Source organism: Petaurus breviceps, unplaced genomic scaffold (assembly GCF_028583685.1).
Source record: "Petaurus breviceps papuanus isolate PSGF00001 unplaced genomic scaffold, PetGlider_PUasm1.0 216, whole genome shotgun sequence".
NCBI lineage: Eukaryota > Metazoa > Chordata > Mammalia > Diprotodontia > Petauridae > Petaurus > Petaurus breviceps.
Genome location: NW_027185867.1, coordinates 4,330,232 through 4,357,989, shown reverse-complemented (window position 1 = coordinate 4,357,989; position 27,758 = coordinate 4,330,232). Strand labels below are relative to the sequence as shown.

General features: G+C 36.9%; 1 protein-coding gene across 1 annotated transcript; it reads left to right on the top strand.

Annotated features, from left to right (window-relative positions):
• LOC138165895 (prostaglandin-E(2) 9-reductase-like) lies at positions 1–23,381 on the top strand. The gene is made up of 9 exons (XM_069094286.1): positions 1–317; positions 5,757–5,924; positions 8,264–8,380; positions 11,308–11,385; positions 12,623–12,745; positions 13,407–13,516; positions 13,915–14,080; positions 16,149–16,231; positions 22,220–23,381. The coding sequence occupies exons 1-9, from the start codon at positions 231–233 to the stop codon at positions 22,260–22,262; spliced, it is 975 nt and encodes a 324-aa protein (XP_068950387.1). The 5' UTR covers positions 1–230; the 3' UTR covers positions 22,263–23,381.
• The last annotated feature ends 4,377 nt before the right edge of the window (positions 23,382–27,758 follow it).

Sequence of the window (27,758 nt, the reverse complement as noted above, 5' to 3'; positions counted from 1 at the left end):
GCATTTCAATGCAACTACTTTTCTAGCGAAGCTCTAAAAACTTGATTCATGACTTGATGTTTTTTCCACCCCACCCAGTGCAGAGTTAAAATCATGCCCCGCCCTCTGAGTGTCTTTGGGCCATAGAGTATAAATAGAAATAGCCAAGGCTTCAGTCAATTAGTTTTTACTGTGGGGTGGGAGTTTTCTAATTTTGCAGAGAATTGGCCGGACCTGTGAGGTGAAAAGAAATGGCTCTTTCCAAATCTCATAGGGTGACAATGAATGATGGGAATACCATCCCAGTGCTGGGACTTGGTACTTACGGACCTAGAAGTGTAAGTACAGAGGACTGGGGTTTCTGGGTGAGGGTGAGTGGAATGCTGGGAGGGGAGATGAAGTGCGTCATCCTAATTCCCTTCCCATGCCACCCAGTATGGCGTTAAAGACTTTTTGGGGTAGAAATACACAATAACGTATCAAATGCAGGATAGTGAATTTCTGTATAAACCTGACACTGTGGTAAATGTATATCTCTTCTCCAATCTAGCCACGTAGACCCTGGGAGTTGTAGTTCTTCCCTGGCTGGGAAAAGAAAGCTAATGTGAGATCAGCCCTCAGATGGGAGGGAGGAAGGGTTTTTTGTTTTTGTTTTTTTACTAAGCCCAGAGTTTGAAAAAGTCCTTAGGAGTGTATGAGCAGAGGAGATGAGCATCGGTGGCAGACAGTGTCTGCTATAAAGGTCTGCCTTTCCCATCTTTGAGACTGTGAGAGATCATATTTAAATGGATGAGCAGAGAGATGTGGGACTGTGTATTATTATGCACGCTGGAGCCTGGAGCCAGAGTGTTAAGAGAAAAACAGATCTTGCCCCCTTCCTTACTTTGTGCTTTGTTGTGAAAAAATTCTGTTAAAGAATATTTGCCAGATTTAATATAATTTTTAATTATTTTAATTATATTTATAAATCATATAAGTAATATAAAATATAGCTGTTACATAAATTAATTTAAATTTAATTACATTATTTTTTAATATTACTTTTCACCTGTGGTTGACTTGGTCCTTAACATTGCCGGGGTATTTCTTGGTGGTTTGAGGACAAAATAGGAACTACACTAAAGAGAGGTACCTTGCCTAGGGTAAGGCAAGGAACTCTTTTTGCTTTGAGGGCATAGGCACATAAGCAGGAACAATTTCCTAATTACACTTCCAGTCACAAAATTATTATCAACGCGCACCATCTTCGAAGCAAATCTGTACCACACACAAGGGCCTTATAAGAATGACTGGGGGCGGCTAGGTGTTGCAGTGAATAGAGCACTGGCCCTGGAGTCTGGAGGACCTGAGACCTGAGTTCAAATTTGACTTCAGACACTTAACACTTACTAGCTATGTGACCTTGGGCAAATCGCTTAACCCCAACTGCCCTACAAAAAAAAAAAAAAGAATAACTGGTTGTACTCTATGAACTTTATTGAATCTGTGCACCTTAGGGGGTCGTGGACATTGGAAGATGGGCACGAGCATTCCCCTGATTTCCTGGGGGTGAGGAGAAGCGAATCCGTTTTATTTCAAATTCAGCTTCAGGAAATGCAGGGCCAGCATGATGGCATCTGGATACTGAAGAAGTTTGAGCATTGGGGAAAAAAGTGCATAGCAAAAAAAAAGCTGTACTTGGGGAATATTCGTGCTGCCCTGTGAATATTGCAGCTAGTAAAGGGAGAAAAAGACAGAAAGGTAATATTGGAGAGTGGAGAGAGTGCATTTTGCTTAACATCTGAGTCCGCATGAGAGCGAGCCAGGAGAAAGAGGTTTCCTCCAGACTCTTCCCTCTCTCCTTCCACATGGTGGTCTCCAGAAAGTAGGCATGAAGTCTGCTTACATTAGTTTTCTTTTCCCAGCTTGGAAAGAACTACAACTCCCAGCGTCTCTGTGGTCTGCCAGTGGCTAAATTGGAGAAGTGAGATATATTTACTACAGTGTAAGGTTTAAACAGAAATTCACTGTCCAGCATTTGATACTAATTATGTATTTCTACCCTAAAGAGTCTCTAGCACCATACTAGGTGGCCTGTGAAGGGAATTAGGATAACTCCCTTCATTCAACATGGCAGGGCTCTTGAAGTAGTTCGGGGTTTTGGGAGAAATAGCCAGCCCAGCTGAGGAGAGACCAACAGCCACTGTTGCGAATCCATTCTCTCCCTAGGTGTCACTATCTCACTGTCAGACTTGCTTTGTCTGCTTCTTTCCTTTCTGAGGTGAAACGGGACTTTTCAAAAAGTGGAGGGGTGGGGCGAGGGAGTTGTTGTAGGGTGCAGTTATCTGTATAAAATTTTATGATTGTTGAGGTTACATAGGGTGAGGGTCTGGGCTTGTTGATTGAGTAGCTGGGGGGTACAAGCCTAAGCAGGGCTACGCTGAAAAGAAAACAGAACATGGTATTTGGGGACCTTCAAACTAGGGAATACAAAATAGAATCATGTTCATACTTTCTGGTTTGTTAGCTAAGACATTGACCCTAATTTCAAGAAACCCACAAAGAGAAATAAGGTAAAAACACAGAAAACTATAAATATGTTATGTGATCATTACATTAGACAGTTATACCACAAAGAATTATGAGAAGTTTGAAGTAGAGAGTTATAACCAAGTGGGGAGAGGAGAAATGGAATAAGGAAAAGCTTTCTGGACAAAATAATAATTTAAATTGAGCTTTATGGTATGGGCTTATTTTTAATACTTTTCCTGGGGCCTTTTATTTATAATATGACTTCACTGTATTTTGATAAGTAAAGTAAATAACTATATACATTATATATACATATATATAATATATTTGTGCTTTTCTGCATTTGTTTTTGTTCCTAAGTCATGACCAATTTTTGCAAAGGAATCATACTCAGTTGAGAAATAGGAATACTCATTTCTATTTCCTTTCAATAATCATTAGAAGTTTGTCATATCTAATTTATCTAAGATTCTATTCATGTTCTTAATTTTTCATTTACTTTTTGTTATATTTATCTAGAATTGATAGAGGTAAATTGAAGTCCCTCGTTATTATAGTTTTATGGTTTGTTTTTCCTTGTAATTCATTTAGTTTTTCTTTGTTTTTAATCATTATGCCATTGAAAGTATGAAATCAATTATTGTATTACCTTTCAGTAAAATGTAGTTTTCCCTTTATCTCTCTTAAATTAGGTATATTTTTGCTATTGCCTTGACTAAAATAATAATTGTTACCCTGGCTATTTTGTGATTAGCTGAGTTGTAGGAGATTTTGTCCCCACCCCTTATTTTAACTCTTTGTGGGTTTGTTTCGAATATGTTTCTTGTAAATAATATATTGTTGTATTTTGTTTTCCAAATTAATTCCAACTTCTATTTTATGGATGAATTCATCCCATTTACATTCACTTTATTTTCTCATTTTGCCATTTCTTTTGATGTCGTTTTAAGAATTGTGCCATCTCCTAGAATCATTTGTTTCTGTTTGGTCCAATCTGATTTTTAGTGAGTTTGTTACTAAAGTTTTGTACCTCTTCTGTTAATCTATTGCTCCTTTCTCCAGTCCTCTTCCCCATAATTCTGATTTCTTTTTTAATGCTTTTTAAAAATTATAATTCTTTTAAAAATTAGAAGTTTTCTTGTGGGCAAGCTTTGTTTCTTTGTGATTTTGATAATAGAAGTTTTCTGTATTATTTTCTTCTGGTTTGTGCCTTTGTGATTCTGCATTCATAAAAGTTTTTTGTTTTTTTTTGTTTAATTCATTTTTGTTTCTGAGGCCTTAGGGGTTGAGTTTTTGGTCTTCTCTACTCTGGGCAATCAGATCAAGTTGTGTACTTTTCCTTTACAAGCTCCATTATCTTTCTTTAGGCCTTTTTCTTCAACATGGATACCAATGTTCTCTTCTCTTTTGGTCAGCCTTGGTTAATAGCTTTTCCTTTGAGCAGATAGAGAAGAAGGAGGAGCCTTTTCTTAAATTTTTAGTTATTCTATGCATGCCCTCCTCTGGTGGGAGAAACCTAGTTGAAGACTAATTCTTAAGGAGAAGGAAGGAGGTTAATGTTCTTTTTTGCCAGAATCTTTTTTCTTCTTCTTTCTATTCTTCCTTAAAAATATAGTAATAGTACCTATAGTTTGTGGGAAAAGCTGCCGAACCTGGTGCTATATTCCCTGTAAACCATAATTTTATTTCCTGAAAATCATTTCGGGATATATAACATTCAACCTAATGTCACATATGTTTGTTGTTGTTTGATCGTGCCTGACTCCTTGTGATCCCATAGCACAACAGGCCCTTCACTATCTCTCAGTCTGTACAAGTTCATGTTCATTGTTTCCATGACACTGTCTATCCTTCTCATCCTTTGCTGTTCCCTTTTCCTTTTCCTTTTAATCTTTCCCACCATCAGGGTCTTTTCCATCGTGTCTCATCTTCTCATTATGTGGTCAAAGTATTTCAGCTTCAGCTTCAGTATTTGACCTTCCAGTGAATAGGCTGAATTAATTTCTTTAAGTATTGACTGATGTGATCTCTCTCCTTGCTGTCTAAGGGACTCTCAAAAGTCTTCTCCAGCACCACAATTTGAAAGCATCCATTCTGTGGCGCTCAGCTTTCCTGATAGTACAACTCTCACAGCCATACATAAATATAGTATACATAAACTATATGTATCACAATTCAAAGCACTACTTAACAAGCTGCTTCAAATCAGGCAAACTCTAGCAACAGTAAAAAACCAAACCAAACCAAACATAATAACGACATACATACAATATTACATATACTTGTCAAAAAGTACAAAACATTAGATACAATTCAAAAACAAGTTCCATTGAGCTGAATAAGTAGCCAGTTATACTGTAACATAATTATTTAGTCTATTTATTGGTTGGATGGTTCTAATTGTTATATGATTAATTGGTCTTTCCATATCTGTACCTAAAGTGGTTGTTGGCAAAATCTCATTGCTATTATTTCTGAACTCTATGGTTTTGTCCTCTTATCCTTATCCATATGATAGCTGAGTTTATAGGTATAGACTCCCTAACAGTAATTCTAAACTGTCTTGTCTTGCCCTTTTTTGTGATTCTAGAATTTTAGTTTAAATATGTGGTCATGGATAGTGGACATCAAGTTAATTTTCAGTGATTCCTTCAGTTTATCTTTTTTCATTTCCCCCCCCCCAAATTCACTAAAAGTCTTCTCCCAAACTTTTTATTGTTGAAAGCTTTTCTCCTTCACCTTTAGGCCTTACTGACTTTGTGGTGTGAATTAGTATTGCTCAGTTTTCTGGCACAGTATTTTGCTGTGTTGTAGTAACCTGAATCTCAATATACTTAAAACAAAACATTCTATTAAACTATGGGCTGTGGGAGGAGGAAAGGCATGGAATATAGCAGCAGAATCTAAAACTGAAGTCTAAAGACTGAAGTCTCAGCCAAACAACTCAGCTGACCTGGGCAACTGTGTATCTTGCAAAATGTTTAATTCTCTCTATTGCCTAATAGCCCCATACTTCTTAGAATGGCCAAATGGAAAAATAAACAAGCATCAAGATCTAAAGAAAACAAATGACAAGATGCAGCTGTGAATGGGAGAACTTGAGGAGTATTTGACCAAGAAAAAGTCAAGCAAGGGAGAAAGTTGAGCTGGAGAGGTAGAGTAGAGGGAAGGAGAAACAATAGTTAAAGTACCACATTCAGGAAAGGAGGTCCATTGGGCTAAGCTGTCTTGTTCCAGGTTGAAATTCTCTTCCTTTAAATCTCTAGGTACCCAAAAGTGAAGGTGAGATGGCCACAAAAGTGGCTATTGAAGTGGGTTTCCGCCATTTTGATGGGGCTTTCCTATATGAAAATGAAAAAGAAGTTGGACAGGCAATCCGGGCGAAGATTGCAGATGGGACAGTGACCAGAGAGGACATATTCTATACGGGGAAGGTATTGTTGGGAAGAAATCAGTGACTGTGTTTTGTGGGATTTTTTTTTCATGGTAAAAAAAATGTGATGAACTATCCTGTGTGGAACAAAGAGGAATCCTCCCAACCAAGGCAATCTAAACAACAAAAATGAATTTTGCTGCATAAAGGAAAACAAGAAGGTTATCTAGATGAGAAACAATGGAATTTAACTCCCAGTCATTTAATTTAAAAAGTAGAGTGGTCACTCAGTTAATAAGCAAGATGCACACTTGGGCAGGGATAGTCATTAAAGAACAGATACTATCTTTTTCTTCTATCAACAGACACTTCTTTGTTCTACTCTCTTATAAGGCAGTATAAAATAGCTAGACATTTAATTTTCCCAAATAAAAAATTAAGAAATCACCTCAGGGACAATGAGAGAAACGAGCACCTCCAGGAAAAATTATTAAGGAGGCGTAGTGATCATATTCTCTTAATGAGCTGCAGTATGATTATTCCTCTTATTAACACATGCCAAGTGTAATTTTTCTGGTATTCAGTGCACATAATATTTTGAACTGACTATTTCATAGCAGTACTAGCAGTTTAATTTAGTTTTAAAGACTAAAATCTAAATTATTCCTACATTCAGTCAAGGATGTAACTTCTTTCACTAAACTGTGAGAAGAATGTATGGGACGACCACTCAGTAGATTTTTGTTTAACTAATGGATCAAAAGTGGAGTTAATTTGGAGGAAAATAATATTCTTATTGTTGAATTTAATGTTTGTCAAACCTGTATATTTTTTGTAAATTAGAAAGAAAATCAGGTGGCGCAGTGAGTAAGAGTGCCAGCTCCCGCATCAGGAGGCCTGGGATTGGTTCCGGCTTCAGATACTTGACACCCACACAAAATAACTGGCCCTGTAACATTGAGCAAATTACTTAACCCCAATTGCTTTAAAAAAAATTAGAAAGTTGTCTAACAGGAAGTTAATTTCCAGATTTAATGCAAATGATACAAACCATAAATACCTGGTTGATTATTGGTCATTCTTTAAAAGTGCCTTTCATTGGGAAAACAGAACAATGCCCCAAAGATAAGACAAAAAATAGACTGTAATTTCTTTTTAAGGAAGGTTACGTGGGCTTAACTGCTTTTGAATGGCAGTAACGTGCACTCAAATTTGGTAGAAATTCAGCAACATTCTGTTTAATTAAAAACACTCATGGGCTTAATTTAAAGGTTTTCTCATATTGTCTTGTCATCCATATTTAAATGGATTTAGACAAGAAAAGGATTAAAATACACTTTATCAATTCTTTCTGGCTCATTCTTATTCTTTTCCTTTGGTCCCCAGTGGTGGCTGGTTTCTAGCACTTCGACCTTGAAACTTGCAGAAGATGTTATTCATTACATTAATTTGTTGGAGGCAGGGGTTTGCAGTAGAACAATTCAAAGCCCTTTTCCAGTTAATTAAATTGTATTAAAGGTTTCTAAAAAAAAGAAAGAAAAGTAAATAATAAGGGATGAAAATAATAGCAATGTTGCTTACCATTTCCTAAAACCGCCTCCCAAATTAGAGGCATAGAAAGTTGCAAGTCTAGCCTGTTGTCTATTGTGTGCTACTAAATCATATTTGTGTTCAATCTTAGGAAACAATGTAGGGAAAACTAGGCACTTACCCAACTGATAAGGTGAAGGTGAAGGTGTTGTATCTCAATGCCTACTTTCCTCTCATGTCTTTTTACATTTGATTCTGTAGCTTGAGATTCCTTGCAGAGGTGGAAGAAAATCTCTATAGGTTACCAAAACTCAATTTCATGAATATTCAAAATTCTGGCATTGACCTGAGTTGGGAGGATAACTCTTTGTTCTCTAGGTCAGGTAGGATTGGTCCAGGGAAAACATCTCACTCCATGACTATTTCTTGTCTTTTTTTTTTTTTTACCTTCATCCTTGTTTAGTACTTCTTTAAAACCCCCTGATTCAGAGATGTCTCCATGCTGGATGTGCATTCATTCAGAACCTCCTTCAGTAGGCAGTTCTGGACCCTCTCTCCAGTGGGTAAATTTCTCTTTTTCCCAAAGAGGTCCCTTTTGCAGTTTACAAGGCGTGTGACATCTCTCTTGAATCTCAGAAGAACTCTCAGAGGTAGAAAAAATTTATTCTTTATCCCTCATTTTACAAAGAAATAGGCACAGAGAGATTAAGTGACAAGGATGAACTTCAGCTACTTCACATTTATCTGCAAATTGAGCCATTCTGGGAACTCAGTCTGCTGTCCTGTTATCGCCATAATTTGTGTCTTTCTTGGAATTGATTTGATAAAGAATACTCAATGTTACTTTGAATATTGCTTCTATCCCTTTAGCTCTGGAGTACATGCCACCGCCCAGAACTGGTCAGGCCTGCCCTGGAAGAGACCCTGAAGAGCCTCCAGCTTGATTACGTCGACCTTTATATTATCCATTTTCCTGTCCCTCTTAAAGTAAGTGCTGGAACCCCTTCTTGGTATTCAAAGACTTTTTTTTTTGCCACATTTCTCTCTTTTCTGCTTTAGTATTTTTCAGCCCTGCTTTTATAAGAAGTGAAGGAATGTATTGTCCTTATTCAGGCTTTGTCTAGAGGACTTTAGATAAATGTTGATCAGGTTGTGTGTCAGTGTCCTAGTATTTAAAGTAGATGCCTACAAGTAAACATTTCCAAGGATATCCTGATTTGGCCTTAATGGCTGGTCATGGTGGTGAATGCCTATAGTCCCTGTGTTGGGGAATTCTCTTGACTTCTTGGGAGAGACATACCTGTCAGCAGGGTCAAATGATTGTGGGTAGAAGACAGCAGGAAAAAAACTTACAGTTTTATTAGAGTGCTAAGGAATCAACTCTTGCTGATAGCAAATTCATATTCCTGTAATTTAGCATGGATTTGGTTTTTATGATCTTCAGACTGCTTAGGATGCACAGCCAGTCAGCAAAGTTGTGCAGCAGCCAAGGATAGAAAAGCAAGCATTTCACAGAAAAGTCTTGGGGTATCAGTCAAAGAAGAAAAAACGAGTATTTGGAATGCAAGTGGTAGGATTTCCTGTCATAATTAAAAAAGAATTTCTGGAGCAGGGGACAAATAGAACAATGTTTTACTATTAGTCTTTGACAGTTGTGAAAGTCATTCTTTTAGAAAAAACTTCAGTATCTCTCATCTAAGGAGAGTAAGAAGCTACAACCCAGCAGTTTTTGTTAAATCCTGAGTACCTATCCCAGTAACTGGGGTCTTCTTTTTTAAAAATTTTTAATGTTTTTATTTTATTTTTTTGTAGGGGGGAAGGCAGGGCAATTTGGGTTAAGTAACTTTCCCAAGGTCACAGAGCTAGTAAGTGTGTCAAGTGTCTGAGGTCAGATTTGAACTCAGGTCCTCCTGACTCCAGGGCTAGTGCTCTATTTATTGCTCCCCTAGCTATCCCTGGGGTCTTCCTTTTGTTGAATAGTAGGGTATGGGATATATTTGCATCAGTATGTTGTATACTTAATCTGTAAATCTATTTTTTTGGTTTGATTTGCAATAATTTTTTTCATTATTATTTTGGGTGTTTCATTTACTCATCTCTGGATTCAGTTTCTTAAATGGGGCTTTGTTCCAGGGCCAGGCAAGGGCCCTTGCTGGACTTTTGGTGAAGTGCTTTGCTGAGCTTGGCCTTGGCCTGGGTTCCTTGCATTCTCGCACCAACCTCCATCTCCTAGAATTTGACTCCCGATGTTGTTTGACATTCAGAGAGCTAGATTTTCAAGGCCATCTGTGACATCTCAGAACAGAGTGTTCAGATCCCCTTGGCTTTGGCCTTGGCTGTTCTGACCTAAGCTCAGTAGCAGGTCAGTAGTTCTTCTAGTTGTTTCTCCCCAGGGTTCTCAAAGTCTGTACCCTAGGACCTTGTCAGGTGAGTCCTCCATTGTCACAGAACTTCGACCCAGAGCATTGCAGGCTACAGAAGCCACATCTCTCTGGGAAGCTTGCTTGGGAGGAGGGAAAGGGAATGCTTTTCTCATCTCATGCTATATGACTGTGTAGTTCTGGGGTGGGAGATTTCACTTACTCTTATTTCTCATTATTTCCTTGATTATCTATTCAGTGTGACATGAAGTTCAGTTCTGCTAGAGAAGGTATGTGGGACCTGGGATGCCTACCTCTACTTCTGGACGCTGTCTTCTTCAATAGTCTTTGAAATGCACGGGACAGGAGGAGCTAGGTGGCACAGTGGATAGAGCACCGGCCCTGGAATAAATAAGGAGGACCTGAGTTGAAATTAGAACCCGAGTTCAAATCTAGCCTCACATACTTACTAGATATGTGACCCTGGGCAAGTCACTTAACCCCAATTGCCTCCAAAACAAAATGCAAGGGACGAAAGAAATTTGTGAAATGTCAACAAGTCCAAGTAGCCTTAAGAGTCTCCATGATGGTCCAGTGCTTACATATTAAAAGAGGAACCCCACTTTGTCTTTTGGTTAGTGAGAAGACAAGTGAAACTGTGAGTATGGGTGTTTAAAGGAGATACCCTATAGAAAGAAAGGGTTGGGAGTTGAAGGGATACATGAACTATACTGTTATCTATGCTGGGAAAAGGAAGTAAAAGAAAAAGCATAAAACGAGCAGGAGACTTCACTGGACTAAGGAGGGACAAGAATGTGTTGGGATGGAGGGAGAATTTCTTCAAGCAAAACAAGCTTCAGCTATGGAAGGCTGACTAACCAGCAAATAAATAAAAATGAATTGAAGATTTAGCAGTTTGGTTCTGTGCCATGGGGAACAAAACAGGAATTACTAGTGAAATGTTTCCTTTTGGTAAACTCAGAGCTTAGCTCAGGGCCTTATACATCATAAGTGGTCAATAAGAGAGAGTGAGAGAATGACTATTCATGACTACAGTTGTATAAAAAATTTGAGATTATTCAAGTTAAAAGGGCACATCTTTTTTTTAAAATATCAGTAGACTACCAAGTAAAAAAAGTGTCACATGATCTCAGTCATATCCGTCTTATTAAATTAGGCAGTTTTGCTTAATTGTTTCAAGAAATATGCTTCTTTATGGGGCTTAATTCAATGTTTGTTGAGAAACCTTTTCTGTAACAAATTATCAATAAAGTTTTAAATATATAAGAAAATGAGTGCTCAATTAGGTGGCCTCTAAGATTTTTTCCAGATCTTCTCTGTGATCCTCTGGACTTTTATTATAATTATCTATATACTTGATTGCTACTAGTAGAACGTAAGCTCCTTTAAGGCAAGAACTATATCACCATTTCATATTTTATTTGCGGCATTTGGCACAGTGCCTTATGCGGCACACACAGTAAGCTGAAATGAATAGAGTCACTTACTTGGTTGAGTGTCTCAAAAAGACAAGTTTCCGTTCTCTAATTACAGCCTGGCAAAGAGAAGTTTCCAATGGATGAAAATCAGAAGGTTATCACTGACTCTGTGGATTTGTGTGACACTTGGGAGGTAGGTGATTTGTGGAAGCAGACAACAAAAAACATCCTGTGGCTCTGAAGTGATGTTAGAGCTGCCTAAAAGTGATTGTGACTGGAGAGGAAGTTCCTCAGGTAGTTGGAAGTCAATTTTATCAAATGAAGAGATACAAGGCAGCTTGTTAAATAGAATATGTGCAGGGCCAGAAAGCTAGACTTCTAATTTTAGCTCTGACACTGATTTGGGGATGTTGAGTGAGTCATCTTAACTATTATTTGAAGAATGTGGGCAACTGGACTAAAAGCTAGTGAAGTCTCTTGACCCTTATGATTTATTCTGTTATTCTATATTAATATAAAAAGCATATAAGTTTGGATTAAATGAGAATTGACAGCTAATCAGAAAATCCAGGAAAGTATGTACTTTATGATATTATTGAAGGATCCTGTGTTGCTAACAATGGGATCTTGGGGTCCCTGAGGTGCGTTATAGAATGGGGAGGCCAACAGAAGAGTTACACTCCCAGGACTTCCAAGAAATTTTGACATCTTGTCAGATTTAGATTAAAGGGGATGAACCCAGGACAAATTGAAAGGGAATGGCAAGGGAGAGAGGAATTGGTGTGTTAGAAAATGACAAAAAGTAAAGAGAAGAGACAGTAGATAGTAGATGGGGGATTTTGTTTTTCTGGTGGTTGTTATTTTTTTTCTTTCTTGGCAGTGGAGATTTTGTCATCCATTTCACACAATGAAAGGCTAATTTGATATTTCTGAACATCTTGGTTTGGCTCCTATGATTTTAAATTTCATTTACTGAAATAATCACTTAACTTTCAGGTTTTCATACTTTGATTGAAAAGGTATATGGGAGTCAGTGTCATGTAGATGAAGTTCAGTTAATATATTTCTTTTAAAACTATAATTATGCCTAGTAAGGAGCTGTCCTCTGAACCAGCATAGTGAAAAAATGTAGTAGACCTGAACATAGATAATGATCTGGTTCCCTACGACCTGTGTGGCGTCTGGCACTAACTTCTCTAGATCTGTTTTTTTTTTCTTACCAAAAAAAGGAATAAAGAAGAGGGGGTTGCACTAAATTGTATCTAAAGAAGCCCCGTCCAGGTTTTAGTTCTGTGACGTGCCTTCTAAGATTCTTTTTTCAAACCAGAGGAGAGGAAGTGAAAAGTCCAAGGGCAGGTGATGAATGGGGAAGGATTCTACTCAACACGTCCTCCAAAGTTCACAGTGACTCACAATCCCTCTCTACTCAGGCCATGGAGAAATGCAAGGATGCAGGCCTCGTGAAGTCCATTGGAGTGTCCAACTTTAACCGCAGGCAATTGGAGATGATCCTGAATAAACCTGGGCTTAAATATAAACCTGTCTGCAACCAGGTAAAACAATTCTTTTTCTAGTGCAGTTTATTTCCTATCCTTCCCCTTCCTGACAAGTGAATGGAGGAACCATAGCTGCCTGCAATTCTTATCTTCATCTTGGTCTTACCTCTCATATTTTGTTCTTGAAACTATTTTCTTCATACTCCTATTTTTCTAGTTTTTAATAAATGAAACTTATTTCTTTGATCCTTTAAACTGCAACATTTTTCAGATATGCAATGTTTCAACCTATATAATCCATAAGGTCATTTGAGTCTGTTTTTATTACACAGGTGGTTTTCTATTCACAACTGCTCAGATAATTAATATCTGAAAGCTCTGTTTCCTTTAACACATTTAAACCATTTTTGTTAAACCAAAGTTCTTTTCCTACTTCTTTCAGGCTATTCATCTATGGCAGGATCTGAACCTTACATCCTTTATTAGTTAATTTTAGTCTTTTCCTTAATTCAATACTACTTTTTCTGCCCCTTTTAGCACTAATGACTCTATGTGAAAGGGGCCTTAAGTAGCCCTATATTGTGCTAATATTCTATGATTTGGGCTGTAACTCGGTAATTCTCAAGTCCTTTAATCATTAAACTGCTTAATATTGTTCTTTTTGGCCTCATGTATCTTATTTTTATAAGCTAAAACTTCAGTATTTATTGGACTGCAGGTGGAATGCCATCCTTATCTGAACCAGAGCAAATTGTTGGAGTTCTGCAAGTCAAAGGATATCATACTGGTAGCATACAGTGCCTTGGGATCCCACAGAGAGCCTCCATGGTGAGAAAGGGGTCTGTAATGGATTCCTTAATCACTCCTAAAGTTGTCTACCCAAATTTTTGTGTGCTTACAAGTTATGCAACTTTGAGTAGTGTTAGCAGCATTGATTGTGGGGTTTTAATTAACTGGATTTTACTCCCATTTGAGGTCTGACATTTTAGTAGCTATGTGATCTTGAAGAAGTAATGTAACCTTTCTAAGTCCCATTTCATTATCTTTTATGAGAAGATAATAACTTTTGCCCTGATCACCTCGTGCTATTATGAGGTTCAAATCAGATATCTATGGAAATGCTTTGAAAAATGTAAAAAGCTAAAGGATAACTACTATCTACATGGCATTGAATTCTACCCCATTTTCCTGACCACAGATTTTGAAATGTTTGTTTTCTCCTCCAGGGTAGATCAAAAGTCTCCTGTTCTCCTAGAAGACCCAGTCCTGGGAGCCATTGCCAAGAAGCACAATCGGACCCCAGCCCAGGTTGTTCTCCGATACCAGATTCAGAGAGGGGTGGTAGTCTTGGCAAAGAGCTTCAATGAAAAGCGGATCAAGGAGAACTTTCAGGTAAAGAGGCATGGGCAGAGTTGGTTTAAGCAGCTGTACAAACACTGGTGTTGGTGAATGGAATATTGGAGAAAATGATGAAAAATAGGAAAGTCTGAAAGGTGGTCATTAGGAAGGTGATTCCTGAAGAATCTAGTAGATTTCAATGATTCTTTCTAGTGGATAGAAGTGAATTCACCCCCATTCTCTGCTATTGTCAAAATATCTCCAAGAAACTACTTGTTCACTTCAATTTTCTGAGGAGACTGTGTGTGATGTTTATGTTACACACACTTTGGAATAACTGCTTTGTAGTTATTCAAAGATAATAAAGACAAAGTAGCTAAATACATAGTAATTTGGGAGGGAGAGCACTGGCAATTAAGGGGGTCAGGAAGGACTTCACATAGAAGTTGGTACTTGAGTTATACCAAAGGAAGAAAGGGATTTGGTGAGGTAGAGGTCAAGAGAGAATGCATTTCAGGCATAGGGGATGGCCAGTGCACAAGGAAGAAGACAAGAAATGTGGTGTTGTGTGTGAGGAACCAAGAGAAAGATCAGTTGGGGCCAGATTGTTGAGTGTATATTTTGTCCTCAAGGCAATAAGGATTTTATTGAATAAGGGAATGACACAGTGAGATCTGCACTTAAGGCTAATGACTTTGTCAGTAATGAGGAAAATGGACTAATGATGGGAGAGAATGGCGAGTGACATTAAGGAGAGTGACCAATAATGCAGGTGAGAAGTGGTGATGGTAGTTATCTGAGCAGTCAGAGGGGATGAGATATAAGAGATGTTAGGACAGGAACAGAAAAATTTGGCAACTAATTATTATGGGTTCAACACTAAGTGATTTCTTATGCCAGCTCTAAAATGATTCAGAAGACTGGAAGTGTGACTTGAAATTGTAGGCCAGGCGAGATTTATCAATGCAATCCGTTTATTGATACCATGAGCAAGGTTTTTATAGAGTAATGTGACAAAGAAGGTAACTATAGGTCACTAGGCTTTCTAATACTGCTTTATTCAGTTTTAAGATGCCAGACAGTGATGTCAAGTAGGCCTTGTCGGTTATCATGTCCTTGATGTTTCCAAGCCATATGAATAGTATCTAAAATGTATGGGTGAGCTAACACCTCCTGGCTAACATCCCAGAACAGGGCAGAGCCCTGGATCTCAGGATATCAGGCAAGCTCTGATTTACAGTTGCTTCTCATGGGAAAACCAGGACTAGACAGTATAGACTGCTTGCATCACTAGAAAACCTGGAGCTAACTTTTCTAGGACCAGCCTGATTCCTGGATCAGGTGTTTTGACTCCCTTCAAATTATATTTGTAGGGTGAGAGAAAGCAAAGAATTGAGGATAACACCAAGATTGTGAACCTGGGAGACTAAAAAACTTCATGCTGAAGTTGGGAAGTTTGTGATCAGTGTTGCTTTGGGGGAAATGATAACTTCTATTTTGGAAATATTAAATTTGAGATGTTTCAGACATTTAGCTTGAAATGTCTCCTTTGGAGATCTGATAAAAATAAACTCTCCTCACCTGTCCTATCATTCTTCTCACCCTTCTGGCTGTCTGAGAGAGCAAACATTAAATCCAAAATCTTTTTGTACTTTAAAATCATTAACTTTTCTGTTTTAATTGGTACTTCAACTGAAACATAATGGATTCTCCTCCAGCACCTTCCCTTTACCGTGTGTGTGTGTGTGTGTGTGCGCGCGCACTTCAAATGTGTTTCTTGTAAACAATATATTGTAGGGCTCTGGTTTTAATCCACTCTGCTGTCTGCTCCCATTTTTATGAATACAGCCCATTCACATTCACAGTTATGATTACTGTGTATTTCCTTCCATCCAGTTCTTCCCCTGTTCTTCCTTCTTGTTCTTTTCACACTGTCCCTCCTCAGCAGTGTTTGGCTTCTGATCACCATTTCTCTCTGCCTGCTCTCCCTTCTGTAGAAGAGAGAACAGAGTTATAAGAGTCTCAGTGGGGACTGTGACTGATTCACTCAGTCAAGTTGCTTATTCCATTCCAAGGTGCTATAAGCAGATCCTACTCATCTACATCCTGTCTTCCCTGGCAGGTGTTTGAGTTCCAGCTGACTCCAGAAGATATGAAAGTCATTGACGGCATTAACAGAAACGTTCGCTACGTGATCCTTAATCAGTGAGTTTTGTCTCTTTCATCTTACTTTCTGTCTTAGAGGTGTGTGACTGCAGGGACATAGAGCAGCACTTTAAAAGAAGGAGTCCTTTTTGAAGTCCTTCACGGAGAAGTTATAAATCTACCAACTATAATGTTTTACAATGGTCATCAAATCTCCTCTTCCTTTTATCTGAAGCAGCACTGTGGACCTCTCCTATGCAATTATTCTGGGTCAGGTCTAAAACAAGCTAATTCAGTAATTGAGGCTCAAGGATAAAATTGCATTAAGGTATTTGCAACTTCAGTCATTTGTCTGCCCCCAAACTTGGCTATTCAGTTTTATGTGTAGTCCTCCTGTCTCTGCCTTTATAGTTTAATAGAAAACTTGTATTTTTCATGCATGGATTTTATTGTTTTTGGTGCATGTTGGATCCTTTTCTTCCACTTTCAGTAACCAAACTTCTCCCATACAAACAGAGAAGTACCTTATATCAGAAACTTCGGTTCTAATCATATCTCTAATGCTTATTAGCTGTGAGACAATGAACAAGTCCCTTATCCTCTCTGAACCTCAGTATCTTAGAAAATCTGGAAAAAGAATGGTTTGGATTAGATGTTCTTTAAGGACTCCAGATGAGACCTGAAGGGTCCGCTAGGGCCTGGATTCTGTGAACATGAGCTCTAGAGCAACACTCTTTAATGTTACCATGGAATGGTATAGTCACAGGCATCAGGGATAGATGAAGAAAACTATGTGTGGCTTCCTCCAAACCCATTTCCTACAAGGATTCTTGTACTTCTCTATCATTCCTCAGGAAGTGAGGTTCAGAGAAGCCCCACACCTCTTCCCATGACTGCTTTTTATTCTTTCTAGGTGGCTGGTCCTATGCTAGCTTAAGGATAGTGGGAAATTATATAAACATGGTCATTAAAGTAAGCATGGCATATATCTTTGCATTTTCTCTCTTCTAACTTTGTTTTTGGGTTTTTTCCTTTTTTTCTCTTCTAACTTTGAAACCTTTTTTTTTTTTCATGTCTAAAATTGAACTCATTATCTTTCCTCCATATACCTCCATACTTCCCCTATTACCACTGCTGTGCTCCCAGCCCCAAGGCTTACAACCTAGGCCTCATCCTTGACTCCTCACTATCTCTTGCCCTAGCCCTTCTCATGTTCCATCTATTGCCAAGGCCTGTTGATTTCACCTTTGCAACATCTTTTGAACATGATTCTTCTCTCCTCCGATAGTGCCACTACTGTGGTACAGGTCTTCATCTCCCCATACTTGAAAGCCTATTGCTATAGGCTTTTGGTGAGTCTACCTACCTTAATGCTCTCCCCATTCCAGTCCATGCTTCACTGAGTCACCATGGCATTAAACCCTCATGGCTCCCTATTCTCTATTTGGCATTAAGACTCCTTCATAATCTACTCCTCTTCCCCTTTTCTAGTCTTCTCAAACTTTACTCCTTGCCATGTGCTCTTTAATCCAGTGATGCTAATCTCCTTGCTTTTTTATGAACAAGACATGCTATCTTAGGCTCTGAATGTTTTCTCTGGCTCTCCTTCAGTCTTGGAATATTCTTCCCCTTGCCTTTGTCTTTTGGCTTTACTGGTTTTCTTCAAGTCCCAACTAGAATTCTAACTTTTCCAGGAAGCCTTTTCCAACCCCTCTTAATTCTAGTGCCTTGCCTCTTTTTACAAAATTTCCTGTCCCCCCTCATAACAATATTTTATTTTTCCCATTTACATGTAAAGATAGTTGTAAAAATTCATGTTTATAAGATTCTGAATTCGAGATTTTTTTCTCCCTCCCTCCCTTCCCCCTTCCGCAAGAAAGCATGCAATCTGATATTACTAACAAAACCCAACAGATCTAGAAAGAGAAATGCCATTTAAAATAACTGCAGACAATATAAAATATTTGGGAGTCCACCTGCCACAACAAACCCAGGAACTATATAAAAACAATTATAAAACCTTTTTCATACAAATAAAATCAGATCTGAATAATTGGAATAATATCAGTTGCTTTTGTGCAGTCTGAATTAATATAAAAAATGACAATTCTACCTGAATTAATTTACTTATTCAGTGTCATATCAATCAAACTTCCAAAAATTATTTTATTGAGCTAGAAAAAATAGTAACAAAATTCATCTGGAAAAAAATAGAAGGTCAAGAATATGAAGGGAATTAATGAAAAGAAATGCAGGGGAAGGTGGCTTAGCTGTACCAGATATAAAACTATTATAAAGCAGCATCTATCAAAATTATTTGGTACTGGCTGAGAAATAGAGTGGTAGATCAGTGAAATAGGTTAGGTACACAAGACAAAGTATTCAATGACCATAGTAAACTATTGTTTCATAAACCCAAAGATTCCAGCTTTTGGGATAAGAACTATTTGAGAAAAACTGGTGGGAAAACTGGAAAATAGTATAACAGAAACTAGGCATAGACTAACTCTTACACTGTATACCAAGATAAGGTCAACATGTGTACATGATTTAGACAGAAAGAGTGATACCATATGCAAATTAGGAGAGCAAAGAATAGTTTACAGGTCAAATATATGGAGAAGAGAAGAATTTATGACCAAACAGGAGATAGAGAACATTAAGAAGTGTAAAATCAATAATTTTGATTACATTAAAAAGTTTTTTCACAAAGTCCATGTAGCTAAGATTAGAAAGGAAGCAGAAATCTGGGGGAAAAAAACAACTTAGAGCCAGTTTCTCTGATAAAGGCCTCATTTCTAAAATATATACAGAACTGATTCAAATTTATAAGAATACAAGCCATTCCCCAATTGATAAATGGTCAAAGGATGTCAATTTTTGGATGAAGAAATTACTGTTATCTATAGTCATGTAAAATGCTCTAAATCAGGGCTTCCTAAACTTGGGATCGGCATGTATAGTTTAAGAAACACTTCTCCAAATCACTATAGATCAGAGAAATACAAATTAAAACAACTCTGAGGTACCATCTCAAACCTAGCAGTTTGGCTAATATGACAGAAAAAGAAAATTATAAATGTTGAAGATATGGAAAAATTGGAATTGCATTCATTGTTGGTGGAATTTTGAATGGATCCAAGCATTCTGCAGAGTAATTTGGAACTCTGCCCAAAGGGCTATGAACTGGACATACCCTTTTATCCAGCAACACCATTACTAGATCTGTATCCTAAAGAGATCATCAAAAAGGGAAAAGGACCCACATGTACAAAAATATTCATAGTGCCTTCCCTCTTTTGATTATTTTCTGTATTAAAATATTTGTTTCCTTGTGGTTTCCCTCGTTAGATTGTGTGCTCTTCTAGGACAGAAATTGTCCTTTGCTTTTCTTTGTACCCCCAGTGCTTAGCACAGTGCCTCCCATATGGTAGGCATAGTAAATGCATAATGACTGACTCATTTGCTGCATAGTAGAATATTTGTTATGCTATTGATTGCCCTTGGAATATCTCCTCCTTGTGATTCTATACAAACATTTAATGGAGTTCGTAGTAGAACATGGCCACAGTGCACCACAATACTTTTCCTACTCTAAATTCACTCCATGCTTTAGGACCAAAGTCTGTTTTATTAATTGATGTGGATAAAGGTATGCCATGGTGTAGGGAGACAGTGTGACGATTATCATGGGAAAAGCACTGAATTTCAAGTCTTAAGTTTTAGCTTTGATTCTTCTCTTTCACACTTCCTACCAGTTTGACTCAGGGGAGGCCACTTCCCCTCTATTGGCTTCAGTTTCCTAAATCAGACCCTTACAAATAAATATGCCCCTTGTTATGTGGCCCTTCTTATTGATAATAATTGACATTTACATAGTGATTTATGGTTGCAAAATCCTTTGTACCCATAGTCTCAAGTGGACCTTGCAATAATCCTGTAAAACTAGCAGTCCAAAAAATATTATTCTTCATTTTAAAGATGAGGAAATTGAACTTCTGAGACATTGTGGCAATTTTATGGTAATGTGCCCATATTCATACATCCAGTAATTGAGAGAGCCAGAACTTGTATACAAATTTTCTGATTCCAGACCCAGGATCTATTAGGTTTACTGTTCAGTTATGTTTACTGATTCAATTATGTACTGACTGAGTCATGTCTGAACCTTTGTGATCCCATTTGGGCTTTTCTTGGCAAAGATACTGGAGTGGTTTACAACTTCTTTCTCTAGGTCTACTATACCACCCGTTTATTTCCCTTGTATCTCAGAAACGCTTTCTTGCTTAAGGAAACTGAACAAAGCCTGCTTCAACCCAAGGCAAGAGGAATCTATAACTAAGTCCTCACTCAGTATTTACATGCATGGACCAAAGAAAACAAACCACTACCAAGATTGCATTTCTTCTTTTTTTTTTTAAATTTAAATTTATTCATTTACTTTTAGTTTGCAACATTCAGTTCCACAGTCCCCTGAGTTTCAAATCCCCTCCCCCCAAGTCTCTTTTCCCCTCTCCCCCATGGCCAGCATGCAATCAAATATAGGTTCTACAAATACAGTGAACAATGAGAAAGAAGGGACAAAAGAAAGCAAAACACAAAAGAGAGAAAGCAAGTGGTTTGCTTCAATCGGAATTCAGACTCTGTAGTTTTTCTCTGGATGTGAATATCCCTTTCCATGAGTCTTTTGTAGTTGTCTTCTACCTTTCCATTGCTAAGTGCATCCCAGTCTATCAAATTTAGTTGTCACACATAAAATGTGTCTGTAAATGTGTACAAAGTTCTCGTCTTTCTGCCCTCCTAACTCAGCATCAGTTTATATAAGTCTTTCCAAGTTTATTGTGAAGTCCTTCTGCTTTTTGTTTCTTATAGCATAATAGTATTCCATTACATTCATATACTACAATTTGTTTAGCCATTCCCCAATTGATGGGCATCCTCTTGATTTCCAGTTCTTTGCCACCACAAAAAGAGCTGCTATACATATTTTTGTACATACGAGTCCTTTTCCCACTTCTATGATTTCTTTGCTATACAGACCTAGAAGTGGTATTGCTGGGTCAAAGGTTATGTAATTTTTTATACCCTTTTGGGCATAGTTCCTGATTGCTCTCCAGAATGGTTGGAACTCCACCAACAATGCATTAGTGTTCCAATTTTCCACATCCTCTCCAGCATTTATCATTTTCCTGTTTTGATTTGCATTTCTCTAATCGATAGTGATTTAGGGCATTTTTCATATGCTTATAGATATCTTTAATTTCTTCCTCTGAAAACTGTCTGTTCATATCCTTTGACCATTTATCAATGGGGAATGACTTGTATTCTTACATGTTTCACTCAGTTCTCTATATATTTTAGAAATGAGGCCTGTATTAGAGACACTGGTTGTAAAAATTCTTTCCCAATTTTCCACTTCCCTCCTGATCTTGGTTACATTGACTTTATTTGTACAAAAACTTTTTAGATTTAATGTAATCAAAATTATCCATTTTGTATTTCATAATGCTCTCTAACTCTTGTTTGGTCATAAAAATCTTCCCTTCTCCATAAATCTGACAGGTAAACTATTCCTTGCTCTCCCAGAGTGCTTACAGTATCAGCCTTTATATCTAGATCATCCACCCATTTCGACTTGATTTTGGTGTATGGTGTAAGATATTGGTCTATGCCCAGCTTCTGCCATACTATTTTCCAGTTTTTCCAGCAGTTTTTGTCAAATAGTGAGTTCTATCCCAGAAGCTGGGGTCTGATTGTATTTTGTTTTTTGCTTTTTGGAGGGGAGAAGGCTGGGCAGTTGGGATTAAGTGACTTGTCCAAGGTCACACAGCTAGTAAGTGTTAAGTGTCTGAGGCTGGATTTGAACTCAGATCCTTCTGACTCCAGGGCTAGTGTTCTATTCATTGCACCTAGCTGCCCCTGATTGTATTTATTAATCTGGGTATTTGAGGAGGTTGAGTTTGGGAGGTGGTAGGTTGTTGGAGTTAGTGTGTTGTGGAGATTTCTTTAATGCATACGACTTATACATGTATGTTTCTCCCTTTTTAGATTCCAGGAACATCCCAACTATCCTTTTAATGATGAATATTAATGAAGTTCTCACTCAGAAGATCTGTGACCCTAATGAATTGCAGTTCTCTCAAAGGAATAGTTACATTCTCTTGATTTTCATGGAAATTAAATCTAGTATTATGGTTAAGCCATGCACCATGGTTAAGTCTACACCAAGGCACAGTTGTTCTATTATAAGCCTTGCCTTTCCTGCCCCCAATAAGACAGACACAATGGTACACATTTATGTATCATTTCAAAGTCTACCAGGTTATTTTCATGTACTAGTGCAAGTACTGTCCACTTTTTTTCCAAGAAAGGTAACCCTTACTCAGAGAGGTTGTATCAGAGCTAGTATCTGGCTCACAGTGTTCCTCTTTTCTCAGATCTTACCATTACTATAAGTACTTCAACATATATGTTGATATACCCTCCTGTATCCTAACTACTCAATTCCTTAATCTCCTCAACTCTCATGGCTGACTTCTTCTCTTCACCATCTATACAGTAGTGCAGATCAGCTGTCCTAGGAATTGCAATTCCCTTCACTTCTCTATGATTTAATCCCAGATACTTTCATATCCAGCATGAATGTAGAAGTTTATGTAACTTTGGGGTACAGAAGAAAGCCAATCAGATATACATACATATATATGTATAAAATCAGAAATCAATAATTAGAAATTAAGAAAACAGTCATATTCTGTGATTGCACACAAATAATGAATATATGATAGGTTACTCAAAACCTGGAAGAACACTAACCCCTGTAAACCTTGAGGTGGACAAATATCCATATCTGAGGTAAACCCAAAGGCAAAAATTAATCTTTGAATCTGGGATCTGTCTGTAGTAAAGAAGATGTAAATTCAATGCTTATTATTCCAGATGTACTTTAATGATTTTAATAATTAGTAGCCAAACAATCTATCAAATAAAAATCTATTATATGAAATCTATCTTAATAAAAAGCATTCTTTAATGTGGAGCCTATATCAGATTGCATACTGTTTGGGGATGGGGAAGGAGAGGGAGGTAGAGAAAAATTAAAACTTATGGAAGTGAATGTAGAAAACTAAAAACAAATAAATTTATTTAAAAAATTTTAAAGACTTCTTTATAAAATAAACTTGTAAGCCTCACAATAACATAACCAGTATATGGATTTTTAAACTTATTGTGAGTCAAATATCATCAATTTGGTCTAATGCATTTATGAATCATCTTACTTAGAAAATCACTTTATCCCCTATCAATTTGGTATTTTATACCAAAGGGTAATATAGAGTAATTACACTTTTAATTCTTATCCATGCAGTTTCTACCTATATCACCTTAATGCCAAATATCAAATGTTTCTTTTGTTATGAGCTATCTATAGAGGGTAAAACATGATTATCTCTCTCTTTAAATGTATCACGTTATAATTTAGTTTGCATTTACAATAACAAATTATCTCATTCAAAATGTCAAATTTCCCAAAGATTATAGTTGCCAGCACCTTTAATTATAGAGGCCACTGTTTTAAATTAGCTCCATTATAAAGGTTTACAATGGATGTTTCACATTCTCATCTCCTTCTTAAAAAAAAATATATATATATATATATGTTTAACATATATATAAATATATTACATATGTATATTTATATATATTCAAATCTTTAAACTCTAATTTGGAAATTTGCAGTAAAGATATAATATTTCAGTTACAAATTTGTTCTCTAATTTGTTTATAATGCCATAAATTTCTACAAACCAGGAAAAAATGTTTCCTTTCCTTACTTTCCTAACTTTATCTCTGTAACCTCTATCTGACTATTGAAATGACAGAAAGTATCTTGATTTTTTTTTCCTTTTTAAATTCCTAAAACCTTATCTTGAGGTAAAAGTCTGAAGTGGGAGTAAATCTCTGGCCATTGGGAAAGAGGGTTTAGATTCAGATTATAGAAATCTGGGAGAACGGTTTCAAGTGTGAAACTTCATTCATCTTTCCCACCCACCATTCTAAACTCCCTTCCTGCATTTTTTTCAGCACTTTGTTGCTTGGATGTGTTTTCCCCTTAGAAATCTTCCAAGATAACAGAATCTATAAATAACACCAGACATGACACAGCATATTTTCCTGAGAACCTCATAGGATAGGAGAAAAAGGGGTTTCCTACTGTTAGGGTACTAGTGTTTGGCCCATAAATGCCCAAACCTGGTCATCAGTTTATCTGACTAATACACATTGGAGCTTTTCATTAACCTGGGGTTATCTAAAGTGAATAGGCATAGGACTGACATTAGGTGAGCTATTCATCAATGTCACTCAGTCAACAAAAGGGATATTAGGAAATGGGAAGACACAGTATCTGATAAAAGATTGTCTCTGGGCAGGTTGTGTGGTTCAGCTGGTGGCCTTTGCATTTGTGTCCCAGATCACAGTGCCATACTCACCAAGATATCAGGGTGGCTGCAAGCAGACACTGTATCCATTTTTTTTTCCTAATGGCCACAGGAGGGTTGAGGGAAATACAGGGAGATAAAAAAAAAGAGAGACAAAGATTGAGACAGAGTATTAATGGCCAAATTTAACAGCATTTAGCATTACCTCTAGTCTCCTTAGGTAATCAATCTTAGAGGACTACTCATTTGCTAATAAGGGTGGCTAGGTTTGTTCTAAACCTACTCTGAGAAAATTCTGAGTCAGGGTGTCACCCAGCCCTATACATTCTACAGAGTTCAAACAAGGGAACAAATATGGCATTCCACAGATTTGTTGAGGTTACTCACCTGGTTACCTACAGACTGATCCCATCTAGGTCAGTCCTGCCTTACTTTGGACTTCTCAAGTTTACCATCAGAGATCCCACTTCTGACACCAAAACATTTTGGCAGAGAAGAAACCAAGAGATAAAAAAAATCTTAAGTTTATTAAGTTATCTAGCAGGGGAAGAGCTGAAAAATGTGCTCTGCTCTCCCAAGTCTTTTGAATATATTATAGGATTATAAAAGACTAAAAAAAAGAATGAGGAAACAACACTTGATTGGTCAGCACAGAGGCAGTTTCCAGGTAAGACACATGGGTTTACTGAGATGTATAAAAACGGAAAACTCATATCAATCTGTGGATCTGCCTCCATTGGAAGGTTTCTAGTCAGTGTAACCTTCAGTTCTGAGTTAAGCATAATCTGTTCTCTAAGTAACAGGTTTGGTCTCTCAGTCACACAGGGCTAACTTCAAACACTGCAATAAAGATTTCCTATATCATCATGTGTCTGCCTTAGTGTGCCGAACTTACTCAGTTTGCTTACTCAATTTGCCGTCTAGTCCAAGGACGTCTTGGTTGACGAAACACTTCCAGCACAGCCAATATCTTCTTGTTTGAGAAATTATGCAGCACAACCTACTTATAAAACTCATGTGAGTCCACTACCTCAGTTTATTACTCTCAGACCTACATAAATATAGGCAAAAACTAAACAAATGAGAAGTTAAACATTTGAATAAAAGGAGATTGCTGAATGGAAATAAAAAGGAGTATAGATATAATTCCATTGCATATAGTATCTTCACAAGTTGATCAGGTATTAGGGGTTAAAATTTCACTAATAAATTCAGAAAAACAAATGCATTTTTAATGGATTCTAATGCAACATAAATATATAACAAGGGGTAATGAAAAAATTATTTAGTAGTAGACTAAATATCTTGTATTAAAGAATGGGTGGGTCAAAGAACAAGTGATAGAAAAATCACTAATTTTATTAAAGCAGCAAGGTAGCAGAGAGGATAGAATACCAGCCTGGACTCAGAAAGACCTGAGTTGCAATCTGGTGTCACATACTTACTATCTGTGTAACCCTGGGTAAGTCATTTAACTTACATTTGCCTTAGTTTTCTCATCTATGAAATGGAGATGACAGCATCTACCTTGATGAATTGTTGTGTGGATCAAATGACATATTTGTAAATCACATAGTATGGTGCCTAGCACATATAAATGCTTATTTCTCCTCTTCATTAAAGATAATTGCAATTAGACAATATACCAAAATTTTGGGGATGTAGAGATAAGGACTGCTTAGTCCTTATGGAAAAATGTCTCTTTATGCAATTTCATCAGTGAAAGGGGAGAAGAGCATATTAATGAATTGAGCATACAATTAAAGAAAAAAAATTAGAAAACCAATAAGTTAGAAATCTCCAATTAGACATCAAAACATGAATCCTGAAAATTAAAGAAGGGACTAATAAAACTGAAAGCAAAAAAGAAATCTATGACTAGGAGCTTTTTGTTCCTTGTCAAAAGACCAATAAAATAAATAAAATGTTAACCAACTCAATTTTTAAAAATAAAATCAAAATACCAACATAAAAAATAAAAAAGGTGAATTCACACAATGAATGAAGAAATAGTTAAGAAAAATTTACTGTTATATGAAAATTAAAATTACAATCTAAAAGAAACATTTACAAAATTTATAAAAACAAAAAATGCCTAGACTAACAGACCAAGAAATAGAGGACTTAAATAACCCAATCCATATATATAGATATATAAATGAACCCCCCAGTTAATAAAAAACCTTAGGATTTTATTGATTTTTATGTGAATTATATCAATTAATTCCAATAGTACATTGTTTGAATAAAAAAACCACAAATGGGGTGCCTAGGTGGCGCACTGGCTCTGGAGTCAGGAGGACCTGAGTTCAAATCTGGCCTCAGAAACTTAACACAAAAACTAGCCATATGACCTTGGGCAAGTAAGTCACTTAACCCCAATTGCCCTAAAAAAAAGGCAAAAAAATAATAATATTTAAAATAAAACACAGGAAAAGAAGTATTCCTACTAAATTTCCTCTGTGAAAAATATCTTAATATATAAACCAAGAACAGACAAAACAGAGGGGAAAAAAATCTGTAAAACAAATGTTAGAAAAGAGACTATAGCAACATATCTCGAATATTATACACCATGACCAGGTGGAATCTATCCCAGTTATATTAGGCAAAGTATAAGCATAATTGACCAAATGATTGTTTCATTACATGTAGAAAAAGCTTTCTATAATCTACAGCATCCATTACTGTTAAAAACACTAGAAAGCAAAGTAATAAATGAATTTTTACTAAAATGATAAGTAATATCTACCTAAAACCAAAAGTCAACATTATCTGTAATGGGGTTTTTCCAATAAAGATCATACAAGCAGGGAGGTAAAGCAAGGATATCCATTACTATTCAATGTAGTGCTAGAATTGCTATCTATAAAAATAATATAAAAGCAACTGAGGGAATAAGCACAGAAAATGAAGAAAATAACCACTTTTTACTGATGATATGTTGATTTGATTAGAGAACACTTCAATCCATCAAAGGAAACTAAGAAGGATACCAGATGGGTAAGTGAACCAAGTGAAATGTCAGAAAATCCCAGGGAGGGGAAAGTGTTCAAGAGGTCATTAAGACTATCAAAGACTGTAGAGGGTTCAAGGAGAAAAGAATATATAATTCAATTCAAACCAACAAGCATATATTAAGAACT

Bases quoted from the DNA above. Each gene is read 5' to 3' on its own strand.
- LOC138165895 (XM_069094286.1), top strand. From the start codon at position 231: ATGGCTCTTTCCAAATCTCATAGGGTGACAATGAATGATGGGAATACC. The intron at 5,925-8,263 runs GTATTGTTGGGA...CTATCCCTTTAG, and splicing joins ACATATTCTATACGGGGAAG to CTCTGGAGTACATGCCACCG. The intron at 12,746-13,406 runs GTAAAACAATTC...ATTGGACTGCAG, and splicing joins ATAAACCTGTCTGCAACCAG to GTGGAATGCCATCCTTATCT.